This window comes from Peromyscus eremicus, chromosome 3 (genome assembly GCF_949786415.1).
Source record: "Peromyscus eremicus chromosome 3, PerEre_H2_v1, whole genome shotgun sequence".
Classification (NCBI taxonomy): Eukaryota; Metazoa; Chordata; class Mammalia; order Rodentia; family Cricetidae; genus Peromyscus; species Peromyscus eremicus.
The window spans coordinates 107,562,662-107,580,305 of NC_081418.1; the positions used below are offsets into that span (position 1 = coordinate 107,562,662).

The 17,644-nt window shown below is 42.5% G+C and overlaps 1 protein-coding gene across 3 annotated transcripts in view; it reads right to left on the reverse strand.

Moving 5' to 3' along the window:
- The window catches only part of Suclg2 (succinate-CoA ligase GDP-forming subunit beta), a 279,164-nt gene that overhangs the window by 124,572 nt on the left and 136,948 nt on the right, over positions 1–17,644 (reverse strand). Inside the window, exons 3-5 of one of the 3 annotated variants that reach the window (XM_059258255.1) lie at positions 13,962–14,061; positions 12,966–13,056; positions 1,136–1,288 (exon numbers count right to left, since the gene is read on the reverse strand). In XM_059258255.1, coding sequence (XP_059114238.1) covers positions 1,136–1,288; positions 12,966–13,056; positions 13,962–14,061 — 344 coding nt within the window. Of the gene's footprint in view, positions 1–1,135; positions 1,289–12,965; positions 13,057–13,206; positions 13,362–13,961; positions 14,062–17,644 lie in introns of those variants that run through there. The other 2 variants (XM_059258257.1, XM_059258256.1) reach the window with 2 other exon arrangements.

Genomic DNA, 17,644 nt, shown 5'->3' on the forward strand with positions numbered 1-17,644 from the left:
AGACCCACCCTGAGTGTGAATGGCATCACTTCATGGGTCAGAGTCTTAGAGAGGTAGAAGAGAAGACTGAGCACCAGCATCATCTCCGTCTGCTTCCTGACTGCGGATGCCGTGTGCCCAGCTGCCCCCCACTCCTGCTGCCTTCCCCACCGCGGTGGACTGCATCCTCAAACTACAGGCCACAATAAACCATACCTTAAGTTACTCTGTCAAGATTTTTTTTTCACAGCAAGGAAAGAAACTAATACAGAGACTCTCCACCTGGCAGTAGGATCAGAATCCATCCCTGGTGCATGAGCAGGCTCTTTGGAGCCCACTACCTATGATGGGACACCTCGTGCAGCCTTACAGGGGGAAAGGCATGGGCTTGCCTCTTCTGTATGTGCTTAGCCATGGGAGGCCTTGCCTTCTTGTGGGGGGAATGGGAGGTGGGTTTAGATGGGGAGGTGGGAGTGGGGGGAAGAGGAGGATCTTTGATTGGTGTGTAAAATGAATGAAAAAATGTTCTTAATACAGAGACTCAACCACATCCAGTTATATAAGAGATAGTGTCTGCAGCCTTGGTACAGGGGGAGGGGCTCGAATCTGCCTCAGCTGAGTGTGCCAGGCTCTGTTGACTCTCCATAGCAGTTCTTGCCTTGGAGGAGGTAGGAATGGGGGATGAACTGGGGGGAAGGCTGGGGAGTGGGAGGAGGGAGCAGAGGGGGAACTGTGGTTGGTATGTAAAGGGAATAGAAAATTTCTTAATAATAAAAAAGAAAAAAAAGCAACTACTATGACACTAAAAAAAAAAAAAAAGATAGTGTCTGGACCGTACCCATGTCTAAAGGCAGGGAGCCAACCATGCAGACATGGACACAGCAGTGTTCTGTTGTTAATTCTTGGGTCAGGTTGGACAGAAAAACAAAGCAGGGAGGAGGAAGGAGAAGAAAGAGAGGGGTCAGGGAAAAAGAAAAGTCCTTCGAATACTGGACACTTCAATTCTGCAGGACTCCCAAAGAGTTTCCAGTTAGACTCATCATCTTCACCTCACACCGCAGCCACAGTCCACTGCTCCCTGCCTCAGGCTCCTCATCAGATGCTGAGCAGTTACTACCCCGACATGCAGTTAACATGACCAGCTAATCAAACATACCTTAAAGATGAGTTCTGGGTTGTTAGCTGCCACTTCTTCAATATCAACACCCCCCTGGGGGCTGCCCACTATCACGGGACCATTGTAGGACCGGTCCATCAGAATGGCCAAGTAGGTTTCTAGAGAAATGTCCAGGGCTTCCGCAACCATCACCTAGTGCATAAATGAAAAGTCCAGCTAAGTTGGCATCAAAGAGATGTGAGCTTGGAAATCCATGTCTCTACCCACAGAAGGCAAACAGCATCGTTTCCAGGCTCCTGACAGGCAGTGAGTCAGTGTCCAGAGGTCTGAGGCTTCTACATAGGTGCATGGGACCTCCTGTCACCTCCTTAACTGATCTGGTTAAAGTGCTCACGTGATGGGAGTCTGGTTTGCCTCAGGAAGCCTTCCCACACTCATCTTCATTTTTCTTTCTGGTGAATTTCTGTCACTTGAGGAAAACTCTAGGGACACAGCTGTTCTAATTGGACACATTAAGAGTACATATATATTATTACATCGGCTCTACTCTGATGTAATAATGGTAGAAAGCCAGGTTTGACTATCAAAGAAGAGATTTTTTTTTACAGTATATAGATGTTGTATATATTCATAAATTTTCTGTATTTTATTTCATTTTGTACTCTATTTATAAACATAATATTTGTTCATTTAAAATAATGCAATCACTGGGCCTGATGGCACAGGCTTGTAATCTGAACTCTGAGGCAGGAGGATACAGATTTGATTTTGAGGCTCGTCTGGGCAGCTGTGATCACTGCTTTAAAAAAAAAAGTAGGGGGAGGGTGCCTTGGTGCTCAATGGTAGAGTGCTTGCCTAGCATGAAGAGTTCAATCCTCAGTGCCAAAACAGAAAAAGAAAAAAAGCAAGAGCCAAGATACAGAACAGTTATAGAGGACCCGCTCCATGCTTAGCAGGTATAAGGTCCTGGGCTCAAACTTCAGCAATAATAATAATAATGACTAAAAAAAAACCACTACAAAGCATATAAATTGAAAATCAAATGCAGCCTCTTGCAGCATAGACCCCTTATATCCAGATGCCTTGGCCCCAACTGTCAAAATGCTACACCCTTGGACCTCTGTAGTACTTAGAATGAGGTACTCCTTCCCCTGGGAGGATATGACATCACTTGTCAGGACCAATCAGAGGCAAGTGGGGTGGAGTGAGTGCATTCCCTGGTCACTTCTTCACCAAGCATCCTTTTGTTCTAAACAGTTTCAACAAATTCGTGAAAAACTCTTATGAGCTAAGTCCCTTTCATTTTTATATGTAAGCGCTTCAGCAATGGAATAAATTCTCACATGGAATCACATCATGCACATTAGAATGCCTTGCTTTTGTTTCTGAATTTTTTTTCATTTTTGAGACGTGGCCTGGAACTCACTACAAAACCAAGGGTGACCTAGTTCTCAAGTACTGAGATTATAGGCATTTGACAGGCTTAAGCAGTGCTGGGGATCGAACCCAGGGCTCTATGCATATTAGGCAAGCATTCTATCAACTAAGCTATAGACCCTGCCCTGTTTTAAAACTTTTTGACCCTACAACTTGGATGCTTTTCTAAGAGTTTTCTCTTTCCACCTTAACTATACAACACTTATATGTTAATATTTGTTTAACCACATGCATGTGGCATTTACATGGACAATTTTCACAGCTGAAATGCTGCCCTAGTCATTACTTTTGTATATGTATCTCTGCTCATTTGTTTTATTCCCTGTAAAAGTATAAAATATTTAAGATTTCAATTAGTACTGTCAAACGGCACTTGAGAAAGAGTTGTCTCAACTTACAGAAATCCAACAGGAATGGTGGAAATGTCTTGGCTGAAGTTTGGAAGAGCATAAACACGTACATAAATAATAATAGACTTGAAAATAATCTTAAAAAACAAAATCATACCACCTTTCCTAAAAGTAGTTTAGTGCCAGGTTTCATTTTTAAAGTTATATACTAAATGGCATTATATTTTAGCTACCCAGATGGCCCTAAAAAGTTTTATTAATATAATACAAACTTTAAGAGCTCTAATGGAAAGATATGAAACTCCTTTTCAAGCTTTTATTGAATTTACCACCAATTAAAAACAAAATACTAGGAAAAGAAATGTGGCTCAGTAGTATAGCACATACTCAACACATGAGGCCCTTCATACAACTCCCAAAATCTGGCATCTTTTCCTAATTCCCACAAAAGAGCTATCTCTTGGATGCTGCTAGTGTCAGGACTAACACAGACCCAGCCTGATTTCAAGTTGTTTGTTCTTTAAATGACAGAAAGTCCAACCACCTGTCCACAGCTCTCCCCCTGGCCTTCAGGATGCCGAGATTCACTTCATGAGAAGGGGCTGACCACTGCAAACTGAAGCATTTAATTCTAGAGTTTCCTTCTCAACATGATGACAATGTCAGCTTTCAGAAATAACATGAAATTCACCTTTATAAACATCTTTAAGAAATTAAAACAATTATGTCTTCTGAAGATTTCTCTAGAAGGACAGAGAGATGTTTTAAGAAATTTGGTAGGGACATAATACAGATGAAGGTAGGATTTTTGAAAATTTAGGTGCAGTAGTATAACTGTCCCTGTGTGTGTGTGTGTGTGTGTGTGTGTGTGTGTGTGTGTGTGTGTGTGTGTGTGTGTATGAGCTTGCAGAGGCCAAAGAGGATACCATGTGCTCTGTTCTACCACTCTTGGACTTACTTCCTGGAGACAGGGTGTCTAGCTGAGTGTGGAACTAGGTTGGGTGCCAGTAAGCTCTAGCAACCCTCTGTCCTCAACTAGTATAATGTAGAGATTACAAACAAGCATGGCTTTCTTACATGGGTGTAGAGATTTGAACTCAAGTCCTCATGCTTGCATGAGCACGTGATCTCACTCACTGAGCCCTCTCACCGTCCCTCGCTTTTGACACATAGTCTAATAAAGAGTTAGTCTAGTAAGATACTCAGTGATTGCCAGTGTTCTTAGAAGCAATACAACACTGTAGTTCTCAGGAAAAGTGTCATTCAAGAGCCTTACTCTTCATCTTTTGAAACACTAACTGATGTGCTCTGCATTCCATCATACATCAGTTTGTAAAGACTAGCTGCTTTCTCCAACAGCTCCTACTTGATAGAAATAATGTCTCACTTCTTTCAAAAAAAGAAAAAAAATCCCCAGGAAACGATGGTTTCTTGTGTTATGAAACCACGTGTGGCCCAGGATGCTGAAGTATTTAGGGATTGTTACAGAGAAATTTGATGGACTCCATAGCACTCATCCTGGGGGAAGCTCAGGAAGATGAATTTCAAAAGAGCTTCATTTGAGTTCCACACAGACTATCTTGTGGGATCCCCTGGATTTCAAAATGTCTTCATCCTATTTGACCAGCTTATCTTTCCTCCTCCCACCCTCATATCCTGCTACTCAAACTCAAAGTCTGAGATGAATACCAATGTGACACTATTCATAACTGCAGAGAGTTAAGATTACTAGGAAATTATCTAATTGTATATCTTCTGCAGAGTAGTAACTGTTACTGATGACACTGATCATGGATGCCATGAGCAGTACTGCATAACACCCCATTCTGGCCCCGAGCAACATGTAACACAATGACACCGAGTCAAACAAAAATGCCTGGTATACACCAATATATATGCATGTGTATATGTGTAAGCATTAAACAGCACCTTGAATAAACCTAGGTTGGAAGTTTCATAAGTCTGTAGCTTCAGCTTGAGGTTGTGCAGTTGACACTTCTTACTGACTCTTCCACTGCATTCAGATAAAAATTTACATAGGAGAAAACAGGAAGAAATGGAAGATTACAAGGAAGAAAGCAGTGTGGTTAGCTGTCTAGGAAAGCACACGGTGCTGAGTTCCACCTTGTAAGTCAGATGCTGGAGGAACTGCTAACCCAGGATGGCCCACAAGCACAGGCACAAGAGCCCCTGGGCCACAGGGTTTCTCTGCAGACATCTACCAAACATCAGCAGAAGTAATACCATCAGCAACAACATGTTGGGCACCTGAACTTAAATGAACACATGAAATTAAAAGTCCAATCCCAGTAATAATTGCTAGTGAAAGGAAGGAGGAAACATTAGGTGCTAACCTAGAAGACAAACCACATCCCAAGCCTCTATGTAACTGTGAGAGCAGAATCAAGGCAGAGCTCAGAAGAGAGTGTTGTCTTATGGACACTGAGGTTTAACAAAGCAAACACTGATTCTCAACAAACTAATAGAGCAGTTTAACACAATTTCTATTGAAAGCTCAGCAGGAGATTTTTTTATCTATCAACTAAGATAAGATTATTCTAAGTGTATGCTAAGGAACAAGAACAGGATAAACTGTATGAAGAATAAGAAAGTGAGAAGATCCGGTACCCACAACCTAAGAACTTACTACATCATTACAGCAGTTCAGTAGCAGAGGCAGGAGACCTATAGGAACACAGCCTAATTTCTGACCAAGGCACAAAAGTAATATAATAAAGGGTACAGGTACAAGTGAACACCTACAAGGAAAAACAAAAGCAAAACAAAACCCACCAGCCTTAGTCTGTCACCTTCAAAAGAAACTGACCCAAAACCAGCGCACAAAACATAAAAATAAAAACCATTACCACTATCTCTTATATAACTGGATGTGGTTGAGTCTCTGTATTAAGAAAATTTTTTCATTCATTTTACACACCAATCAAAGATCCCCCTCTTCTGTGTAGCCTTAGCTGTCCTGGAACTTGCTCTATAGACCAAGCTGGGCTCGAACTCAAAGATCCACCTGCTTCTGCCTCTGCCTCCCAAGTGCTGGGATTAAAGGCATATGTCACCACTGCCCAGTTCTCTCCTGTTGCTAATAGCATGCTATGTGGGAGTGTTATTATTTAAATAAATTAATACATGGCTAAAGTCTTAGCTAACAGGAAACATTTCATGCTAGTGTCAGTGTCTACAGACTGTTGTAAAAGATTACCATAACCTGGGTGAGCTGGACATAAGTGAAATTCATTTCTCACCATCTGGAGAATGGAAAGTCTAAATAAAGTCTCCATCAGCTTTAGTGCATGGTGAGGAGAGGCTCAGATTTATGTTGTGTTCCTACATAGACGGAAGGGTGAGGGAGCTCTGAGTTACCATTTAAAAGGGCACAAAACCCATCCCTGGGTGCTTCTCCCTCATGATCTGTTCACCTGTCAGAGGCCTGTCTCTAAATAGCATCTCAGTGGAGATGAGGTTATAACACATGAATGTTGAGGGGACACAAACTGTTCTAGAGTGTTGTAGAAATGAAGCCTTTGAAATGAGCTTTTATCCCCCATTTGTCAAATTTTTTTGGAGATTCATGGAGGCTTATCTTTTTCATTGCTAGATAGTATTCTATAATATACATGTTCTATAGTTTCTTAAGTCATCATCTATTGGTAGATACTGCTGTGGGATGGTCTGTATGTCAAGTGTGTTGCTGATTGGTCAGTAAATAAATCACTGATTGGCCATTGGCTAGGCAGGAAGTATAGGCGGGACAAGGAAAAGAATTCGGGGAAGTGGAAGGCTGAGTGAGGGAGACACGGCGAGCCGCCATCAGGACAAGGAAGATGTAAGGTACCAGTAAGCCATGAGCCATGTGGCAAAGTAAAGATTAATAGAAATGGGCTAAATATAAGAGTAAGAGCTAGACAATGACAGGCCTGAGCTAATGGCCAAGCAGTTTAAATAATGTAAGAGTCTGTGTGTTTATTTTATAAGTGGGCTCTGAGACTGGCGGGACTTGGTGGCGGGAGCTGGAGAGAAATTAACCAGCAACAAATGGCGTCCAACGTGGTGGCAAGAGTTTCCACCTAAAAACTTAGAAAAAAGATTCTAAAACGGACCTAAAAACAGCTTCCTAATTGTCTCTCTCAAATAAGCGGCAGCTGCCGGTTTGAGCTACTGGCGGGTTCCTAGCGTGCACTCTCGACCTGCAGTATGGTGGGAATGAGGCCTCTGCAAGTAGCACATTAAACTGTGTGGTGAATTTAGCCTTTGCTAGTACAAAACAAAAAAAGAGGTTTCTTTTTCTTTGGTAAAAGTGTAGACCCACTATTTCTGAGAGTTATGGCTCCCAGAGCTGGCGGAAAGCGGACCGCCGCCATGTTGGGAAGCTGAGGTGGGCGGAGCCAGCAGCCACAGCTGCTGCAGTTTAAGGCAAGAGATTCACAATAAGACAGATTCAGATGTAATAGTTTACAATGTATGTAAAAGATACGTAGGCTTGAAAGAGACAAAAAAAGTGATATATAGAGTTATAGAAACAAATACATAGTTTTAAAAAATAAAGTCTTTAAAGAGACAGTAAAGGTAGTATAAAAAATAAGCCACGTAAAGATGACTACCACACAGAGAATCTGGATTATGTTCTCTTTGATATTCGTAACTACAGAAAAACATTTGATTGTAAAAGCTGTTGAGTTATGCCAAAATGTATATTTTAAAGGTACCTTGACTTCAAAATTTGGATATAAGGATATGTTGCTTTGGAAAAGAGTCTCTGCTCTTGTTTCCACAGAAAGCCAGAGACTATGGATTTGTTCCAGATTAAGATACATCAGGTTTGACCAGCCAAGACCCCCTGAAAGGTCTCCAGTGACACCATGGCCCAGATGATTCAACATCCAGAATGGTTTCAAGGCAACTGGCTCAGACGATACAGCCTCATGGACTACTCCATGATCCTAAAATTTTCTTCGTGTCCCCATAAGATACAGCGCCCCCCTCCAGCAGGAAGTAGTAAGAGAAGCTACGCCCAAATTCCCAAATATACCAAGCTGGCTTTAGAGATGGAATTGGCTCACTCCCCCTCTAAACCCAGACATATTGCTAAAAAAAAAAAAAATGGTTAAGAGATTCTTGTGTCCCAAATCAGAAGAGCCCTCTGGTGTGGGACAGAGAAAAACCAATATTTTTATTTAAAGCAGGTTGATTATAAATACAATCTCTTTCTAAAGAAAAAAAGGGGATAGTTTAGATATGATAGGATGAAAGGGTAGATTAATGAACCTACTTTTAAAGAGTAACAACTTGTTTAAAATGTTTTACATTGCTACAGATTTTAGTTTATTGATACAAATTTAAACTTAATTTTGTTATACTGTATATATATTTCTATTCTTGTTTGAGGTATTATGTTTATGTAACTCATTTAAAATTGTAATGGATAATTAAAAAATAGATTAATAATTAGTCATCTATGATAATATTTGTAGCCATGTTAGTTAAGTCTTCTAAGTATACATAGATATATTTCAGATAGATAGGTAGTCTTCAAACACTTCAAAGACCTACAGAATATGGCATTTAAAATGTTTTAAAAATTTAGACTTTTTGGACAGTGAGACATGTCTGCTCCTGACAGCACCGATTTACTTCAGAGAGGAGGATGGGCATCGAAGACACTCCATATGGAGTTTATCTTCACCTTGACAAAAATAGCCATTTGGGCAAGAAACTGTTCTTGCCTGGACTGTCTGATCAACTGGACATGCAGGACCCATACAAAGGTGACCACTGAACTTTGCTTGACAAAATGGTCCTTCAGGTTCCTGCTTTGCAGAGAAAACTGCCAGACATTCTACAGGACACAGAGAAAAGTGAATAAGAGACTCTAGGCCTGTGGGCTGAAGACAGATGCCCCAACTTTACAAGAGAACTTTGAATGACTGTCCAGGCTGCTAGCTGTCTCTGTCTACCCTACAAGACTCCTAAAAGTTGCTTATATCCTTCTCCATTTCTCAGGTAGTAATATATCCTTCTGAGGTCTTTGATGTGGTTAAAGACTAGATACTTACAATTTTCCTTAGTTATAATAAAAGATAAGTTAGATATAAAACCTTAAACTTACAAATATAAGATAGATAGGATCTCTTCTTTAATATTGTAACTGTAATTCTTGCTTGATAATTGTTTTGTTATATGTAATTTTACTATGTTAAAGTTAAAACCTTCCTTTTTAAGAAAAGAAAAGGGGAAGTGCTGTGGGATGGTCTGTATGTCAAGTGTGTTGCTGATTGGTCAGTAAATAAATCACTGATTGGCCATTGGCTAGGCAGGAAGTATAGGCGGGACAAGGAAAAGAATTCGGGGAAGTGGAAGGCTGAGTGAGGGAGACACGGCGAGCCGCCATCAGGACAAGGAAGATGTAAGGTACCAGTAAGCCATGAGCCATGTGGCAAAGTAAAGATTAATAGAAATGGGCTAAATATAAGAGTAAGAGCTAGACAATGACAGGCCTGAGCTAATGGCCAAGCAGTTTAAATAATGTAAGAGTCTGTGTGTTTATTTTATAAGTGGGCTCTGAGACTGGCGGGACTTGGTGGCGGGAGCTGGAGAGAAATTCTCCAGCAACAAGATACCTTGATTGTTTCAGGTTGGGCTGATACAAATACATTTGTAAACAGATTTTAGTGTAGATAGAATCTTTATTTTGGGGATAGATTTTGAATTATGTGATTGTAGGATCAGTTGTTTTTGTTTTATTTTAGAAACTGCCAAATATTTGGCAAATTGATGGTATTACATTGCCATCTGCAGCATACAGACGACTGGGGTTCTCCATATTCTGGCCAGCATTTGGTAGTGTCATTGCTTAAAACTTTAGCCATTTTTGAAAATGTGTAGTGCTATTTCATCCTGATTTAAAATTGCATATGCCGTGTTCCTGCATGTTAGACACCTTCTCGTTTGCCTGTTTGCCCTTTGTAGGCTCTCCTTGAAGGCTGTGCTCATTGTCAGAGCACCTGGAGGGATGACCAGTCACAGTGCGGAGTCCAGCAGTCTCCTAAGGGCCTGGCATGGCGAGGCTGGTGGGTTCAGCTTAGGCTTGTTGCATATGCCCTGTGTTAGCAGGTTCTGCTGCTGTCCTTCACAGACTCATCTTAGCAGAGCCTTTTGTGGAACAAAAATATTTAGTTTTGATGAAGTCCAAACCATCATGCTCTTCTGTGGACTGGACTCCTGGTATACAGTCTAAGAACAAGGCTACACAGACAGACACTCTGTCTCAAAAAACAAACAAATAAACAAAAACAAAGAGAAAAGAAAAACAGTGAGTCGTGGGCTAGGAAATCCTGGAACATCACTAAATACAACAGAGAAAACATGCAGGAAACTTCACGGCTATCCTGGAACTCAGCACCAAGTGTGGCGCCTGGGCATTTCAGTACACAATCAAATCTCAAACTTAGGATGATCGTAACTTATCCTGGCTCCCTCTGTCTAAGGCCCTCATTGTGCGATGACTTTAATCCCTGGATTCAACTCTGCTCAAGGGAGAGATGGCAGGCACCAAATATCCAGTAAAGGGGGAAACTAGGATCCTGCTGTCACTTTATCTGGGGCCATCTATGGACTCCCTTCAGATGCCTGTCTTGAAAATAAAGACACAATCAGTTGTGACACAGCCTTCCCTTGCATCTCCACTGCCTCACCATCTATAAAACACTCAAAACAGTTGTCTGTCATTAGGTGCTAGTGAACACTAATCACCCTCACTGACTGAAGACTATGCTCTCAGCAAGAAAGAAGAGACAGAGTCACATGTCCTGACTTGGGAAACAGTCTAGCACTCCACAGTCACTTGCCCAGCATGCTTTGGAGGATCAGAAGTACAGGTCATTTTCTGCTGCAGAGCAAGTTTGAGACTAGCCTGAGCTACAAAAGAAAAACATGCTTCCCAAACAAAGGAAGCAGAACAATAGCACCAATACTTGTACGTCGTTACAGAAACGTGACAACATACCATGGATATCAGAAAAGGATGAAGCTACACGTGACAGTTCTTTCCAGGTGGTGAGGGAAAAATTATTACTTTCTGACTTTTATTCTATTGGAAATTTTGCATGTTATTGAACTATGGAATGAAAATACTTAAAAATAAATTACTCTGGTAGTTTTCTGGTGATGCCTCAATCCTCAAAAACATGCTTATCTGCAGCATGTCAGGGACTAGGCTACAAGCCATTTTCTGTAGAATTCTATTACGAGATAGTGCAAATCTGACGAGTAGACGTTTTTATATGCTTTTTACAAGTTTAACACATTCTAATCTAAAATCCCATGTGTCCACATAAAACAATCCCCTACAAATAAAAGTACTAATTATGCTTTCTGTGGACAAACTTTGAATTAGTTATGCAGGTAAAGGCTCATAATCAGATTTAAAAGGGAAATAAAGTAGAGTTGCAGTCTAAACAAGAACAAATCTTCGTGAATTCTGACAGTCCCTGCACCACCTGAGAGGTGGCTGCAAGGGGGAAGACCCACAGTCAGCTTCTGGCCTTGCTCCTTAAAGTCCGAGATGACTTGTTGTTTCAGTAGATGAAGCTAATGACTTATCAGTATCCCAACATCCCACTGTTACTGGAACTGTCCTATGTGAGACCTGGGCGCTAGTTTTCCTAACAAGCTTGGCTCTGCAATGAGAATTAACAGGCCACTTAACAAACACTACCAAAAAGCAGAGGACATTCATTCAATGTGTCACACTGGGAAAAGGAATACAGATCTAGTAATCCCCATCCCCCAAGCTCATTTTTTGGGTCCTGACATGAGTTTAGAGCAACAGATGTGAGTAGCTACCAAGTCCAGGCACTGTTTTCAGTCTTTCTGCAGGGTGCTCCAGAGGGTTTCTGAGCTATGTGAAATCTTCCTGGGAGATCAGCTCCTTGCCAGGCCAGCAGCTTCAACCTTTCCCTTCTCCCAGCATCATTCTTAAGGGTATCCCAAATTCTTGAGGTCTGAGAGGCACAGGGAAAGTCATGAATGTCTCCTTAGGAGATCATCTGCTTTCCAGTGCCCCTATTTTGACCAGGATTAGCCCTACAATGATTTAATAAGAACAAGCCGGTGACATCTTTCTAAAGCTGTACCAAGAATTTTTCTAAAGTTCTATGGAAACTAAAAATACAATGTATCACTCAGTGCCCCACCCCAAGTACAGCACAGTGACACAGGCTACAAGTCTCTGATGCTATAGCAACAGAGCAGAGCCAAAAAGTGGGGCCCAATTTACTGTTAGGATGGATGGGTCTTTCCAGCCACAGCCACATGTGACACCCTAGGGGATCTGCTCCTGAATTCACCTTCTGCAGCACAGGTCTTGCATTGTGAACATAGGTCTCTGCCCCCTCTTCCTTTTGCACTGGAGTATGCACAAGAGGCAGCTGCCACTGCTTTATATGTGAAGAGGGATAGGGGAGGCTGAAAATAGGCAGTAGGGAGAGAGGCAGGTTCTGGACTTGGCTCCTACATTCATAACTGCACAACAGAGGCAGGCCATTCTTGTCTGAGCTTTACTTTCTCTGTGTGGGTATGCCTATGTGTCATGTGTATGCATGCACATGGGTGGACGTGCTGGACACACTTACTGCTAGCAGTCTTCACTAATACTATACTCCTAGCACAGCTAGAGACTTAAAATGGTAGAAACATCAAAGTAGAGCATGAGGTATTCTTAGGGAAAACCACTGCACCAGGCAATTCTAACAGAAAAGACTAAGTTCGGCTGCATGGGAACAGGAAGGGCTTACTGAGTACAAGGCTGCCCTGCCAGGCCTTGTCAGCTTCAAGCAGAATGGATCTGTGCTTTGCATGGAAAACTGCTGCTTTGGTCATTCACCTCACTGGCTTTTGGTGAATGCCAATATCCACAGCCCTTTGGGTCTTTCTTCAAAGACACAGCACTCCCTAAACAAAAACAGCACACTGCCAAAGAACAGTGCCTCATTAGATCTGTCAGCGCCAAGTCCAGCTCTCTGTTCTTTTGTTTTAAGTACAGACGAAATGAACAAGAGCATTCTGATTACCTTGTTAACTTTCACACCTTCTTTTGGAGTTTGCTTCGTGGTTAGATTATAACCAATCATCTGCTGAGCCAGCTGTCCCACCACTTTAGGGCTAAGAAAGACAGGAAGGAGAGAATGACAAAGAAAGACAATCAGGCTATATTGCACTTCACTATACAGCAGGGTCCACAGTCTCCAGGGTTACCTCCACCACCCCGCCTCCTCACATCTACACAACCGAGGGCTACTTCCACCACCCTACCTCCACACACATTCATATTGCCCAAGACTACCTCGGCCTCCCAACCTCCTCATAGCCACACTGCCCAGGGTCCACCTCTAGCTGACACCTTCACATTCACATTATCCACAGAATGCATGTCTTTCCATTACATTCTGTGTGTCTAGTGCTGTCACAAAGGCTCCGAGAGCCAAATACAAATAAAGGAATGAGTGAAGGGATGCTGAACTCTGCTACCTTCTCCCCTAAACAAATGTGTAAAGAAACAATACTAGATGTGTAACAGATTTAGGTAGAAGGTGAATGGAACACTGATAGTGGGTGATCTGGGAAACAGTAAACAATGAGGGAAAACAAGGAGCACAATCAATGAAAAGACTGTTATGGGAAGAGAGTCAAGGGTTGGAGCTGGGGCAGGATGCTAGGAAGATGCTCAGATAAAGGCAGGCACGGACTACCAGAGGACACACACAAAGACGCCACCAGTCACAGGGAACCACTGAACTGACATGATGGAAATGGTATCTCGGTTACAAGTGATTTTATTTCAAACTCTTAGGATGTAGCTCAGATTGTCTGGGAGAGAGCAAGTAGTGTCTTCCTCAGTGAGGGATACAAAGCCCTCTAATGGAAGAAGGAAGCCCTGGGGCACAGCCAGAGGCCTGCCAATGCCTTCACTTACCCCTCTCTGTACTGGACCCTACCCTGCCCCAGCCCTCCTGCTCAAGAACCCTTTCAGTCATGGACAGGATGGGGCCCCAACCCTCCAGACTTACTCTTTTGTTAAATGAACACCTCCTTTCAAACCGCTATTGAAGACTCCTTTTCCTCTTCCTCCTGCTAAGATCTGGGCTTTTAAAACAATTTCTTTTGCATCTGAAAAAGAAAAATCCAGATAGCGGTTATTTTAAATTCTTTCTTTTCTTCATATCCTCTTTAAAGGGGCAGGAAAAACAAAAACAGTAATGGTATAGGACTTCCACGTGGACTTAGTAAAAGCACTCCTAAATCAACTTTGAAAATAAAGACAATAAGGAACTTCAAAGATTATAAATAAAGAAGAGAAAAGAGGAGGAGGAGGAGGAGGAAGAGGAGGAGGAGGAGGAGAAGTAGCTTGTTTACTGAGGACGACAGTCAAATAAATACACCCTAGCAGCATAAGCATCTGGTATTCACACATATGGGAAAAGCCAAGCTCATGTTCCCTTGCTCTTCTGAGTGTGCTATAAGACACTAAATAAAGGCAGGGAGGCAGTATGAATTTTACTGTGTAATGACACTCCCATGTGGCAGAGGATCTGACTGCCTGTCAGCCTTTGAGATGTCAGAGGAAGACTGGACTGGGTACAGAAAGGGTTTACAGTCAAGACACAAGGCTGCCTTTAATAACTGTATTCTTGGAAACCAATAGTTTTCTGAGCAGTTGTTCTATATATTGACAGGGATAGCCAAGAAAGACGGAAATGTTTTTAAAACTAAAAGCAAGCAATATTTTTTGTAATATATATAGGCAAAATGAAAAAAATCTCCTGGGGGGGGAAAGGGGTTTGGGAATATTTGTTTCTCAGCTCACACAAAGAGAGAATAAACTCTCTGTTCTTGACCTTTTAGACCAGAGTTATAAACTCAAACATGTCTATAGGCCTGGCGGAGAAGTGGGGTGAGAGGTCACAGAGCGGTAAATGGGGCCTTTAGCAAGCAAGAGCTCCCTTTCCCTATTTGGTGGGGAGGGGCATGCTCCAAATCGAATGTGTTTAAAAACCAACCAGCACACATCTCAGGCCACAGCTGGCATTGTGTTTGTGTGCTGTCTTTATTTACGTTGGAGAACTAAATCATTTCCATTAGGCTGCCATGGTTTTCGGGTTCAGCACCTGAGGTTTGGAATCTTGATTCTAGGCCTGACGGTCTTTTTCACTCAGCTAGACAGTGTTAACCACAGGGCTCTGGGACTCAGTTTACCACGTCAGACAATCCTGAGGATTGTTTCAAGGATTAGCAGAGACAGAGCTGGGAGAGAGGTGGCTCAGTAGGTAAAGCGTTTGCTCTGGAAGCATGAGACCCAGGTTCTGATCCCCGGCACCCATATAAGCCAGGTGCAGCAGCACAAGCCTGTAACCAGTGCTGGGGAGGAAGCCAGGAAAGTCCCTGGAGTGCAGCCGCTGGCCAGCCTTGCCGCGTCAGTGAACAACAGCGAACGCCAGGCTCACTGAGACCTGTCTCCAAAAACAAGGTGGAGAGTGACTGAGGAAGACACCTGGCATCAACCTCTGCTCCAGTCACACACACAAAATAAACGGATAAAAACATAAAAATAACTGCCATGATTCACGTTGAGCTCTATCTGTAAGTCGTTGGCTACTTCAGCTCGGGGACTCATTGTCACCACCATTGTTGCTCAGTCAGGCAAAGGTTGAAGGCGAAAGACCACAAAGGTTTTACCATGGGAGCTGTAAAAGGACTGCACACTCTGAAGCCACAGGGCCAGATAGTGACCAGTCAGCCCATGCCGAGGCTGCTGCTGGAAGGCGCGTTTGTGGCTTCCACAGCTGGACTCCTCATTGCTCCCAAGAGCTTATCTTCCCATGGCCAAGGCTCAGCACCTTTTCAGAAGCAAGCGTGGCACCTTCTTAGAACACAGCCCTCCCCACCTGTGACTCTTGCTTCTTCCCTCAATAAGAACCATCCCGCCATCGGCCAAACCTGACTTAGAACAAGCTGCCACCCGCCAAGGTGGGTAAAAACAAGCTATGCTCACTGTTCACTATCAGAACTCACCAGAAAAGTAACCAAGACAAATGAACTCACTGTCCAGTCAGGCTACTGCGTCTAACAGCAGCACGTGCATGTGCAACGATACTGGAGTGAGAGAACCCTGGACTAACACGCCCAACTTAGGGTCTATGTGGCTCAGTAGGTGAGCAAGCCTGGGTCCCACCCTCAGTGCTATCAGACAACCAGCAAACACAACTCCTGTAGAAGAGACACAAACAGGTGAAAGAAGATGCCTGCCTGAGAAGAGGTCATTGTAAAAGGGCACACCGGGCTACAGCAGTATGAAGAAGAAACACAATACAGTAGCTGCGATGCTGATCTCAGTGGCTGGTGCATCCATAAAACAAAGCATGATGGCTATCAATGATTATTCTCAGTGATTGTCCAAAACATGGTACAGAGAAAGATGTTTCCTATTCGTCTTCTGAAGACCTCAAGTGGGAAAAGTACTTTTTGCTGTAGACTCAAAGGTTTAATTACAGTCACTTCAAATTCTTGAAGAGACTCAGGGCACTCTGCTTTCATCATCATCTACCATGCCTGTTGCTGGAGAATTTCTCTCCAGCTCCCACCACCAAGTCCCGCCAGTCTCAGAGCCCACTTATAAAATAAACACATAGACTCTTACATTATTTAAACTGCTTGGCCATTAGCTCAGGCCTGTTATTGTCTAGCTCTTACTCTTATATTTAGCCCATTTCTATTAATCTTTACTTTGCCACATGGCTTGTGGCTTACCGGTACTTTACATCTTCCTTCTCCTGATGGCGGCTCGCAGTGTCTCTCTCAGCCTTCCACTTCCCAGAATTCTTTTCCTTATCCCGCCTATACTTCCTGCCTAGCCAATGGCCAATCAGTGATTTATTTACTGACCAATCAGCAACACACTTGACATACAGACCATCCCACAGCACTTCCCCTTTTCTTTTCTTAAAAAGGAAGGTTTTAACTTTAACATAGTAAAATTACATATAACAAAACAATTATCAAGCAAGAATTACAGTTACAATATTAAAGAAGAGATCCTATCTATCTTATATTTGTAAGTTTAAGGTTTTATATCTAACTTATCTTTTATTATAACTAAGGAAAATTGTAAGTATCTAGTCTTTAACCACATCAAAGACCTCAGAAGGATATAATACTGCCTGAGAAATGGGAGAAGGATGCAAGCAACTTTTGGGAGTCTTGCAGGGTAGACAGAGACAGCTGAGCCTGGACAGTCATCCAAAGTTTTCTTGTAAAGTTGGGACATCTGTCTTCAGCCCACAGGCCTAGAGTCTCTTATTTACTTTTTTCTGTGTCTTGTAGAATGTCTGGCAGTTTTCTCTGCAAAGCAGGAACCTAAAGGACCATTTTGTCAAGCAAAGTTCAGTGGTCACCTTTGTATGGGTCCTGCATGTCCAGTTGATCAGACAGTCCAGGCAAGAAGTTTCTTGCCCAAATGGCTATTTTTGTCAAGGTGAAGATAAACTCCATATAGAGTGTCTTCGATGCCCATCCTCCTTTCTGAAGTAAATCGGTGCTGCCAGGAGCAGACATGTCTCACTGTCCAGAAAGTCTAAATTTTTAAAACATTTTAAATGCCATATTCTGTAGGTCTTTGAAGTGTTTGAAGACTACCTATCTATCTGAAATATATCTATGTATACCTAGAAGACTTAACTAACATGGCTACAAATAT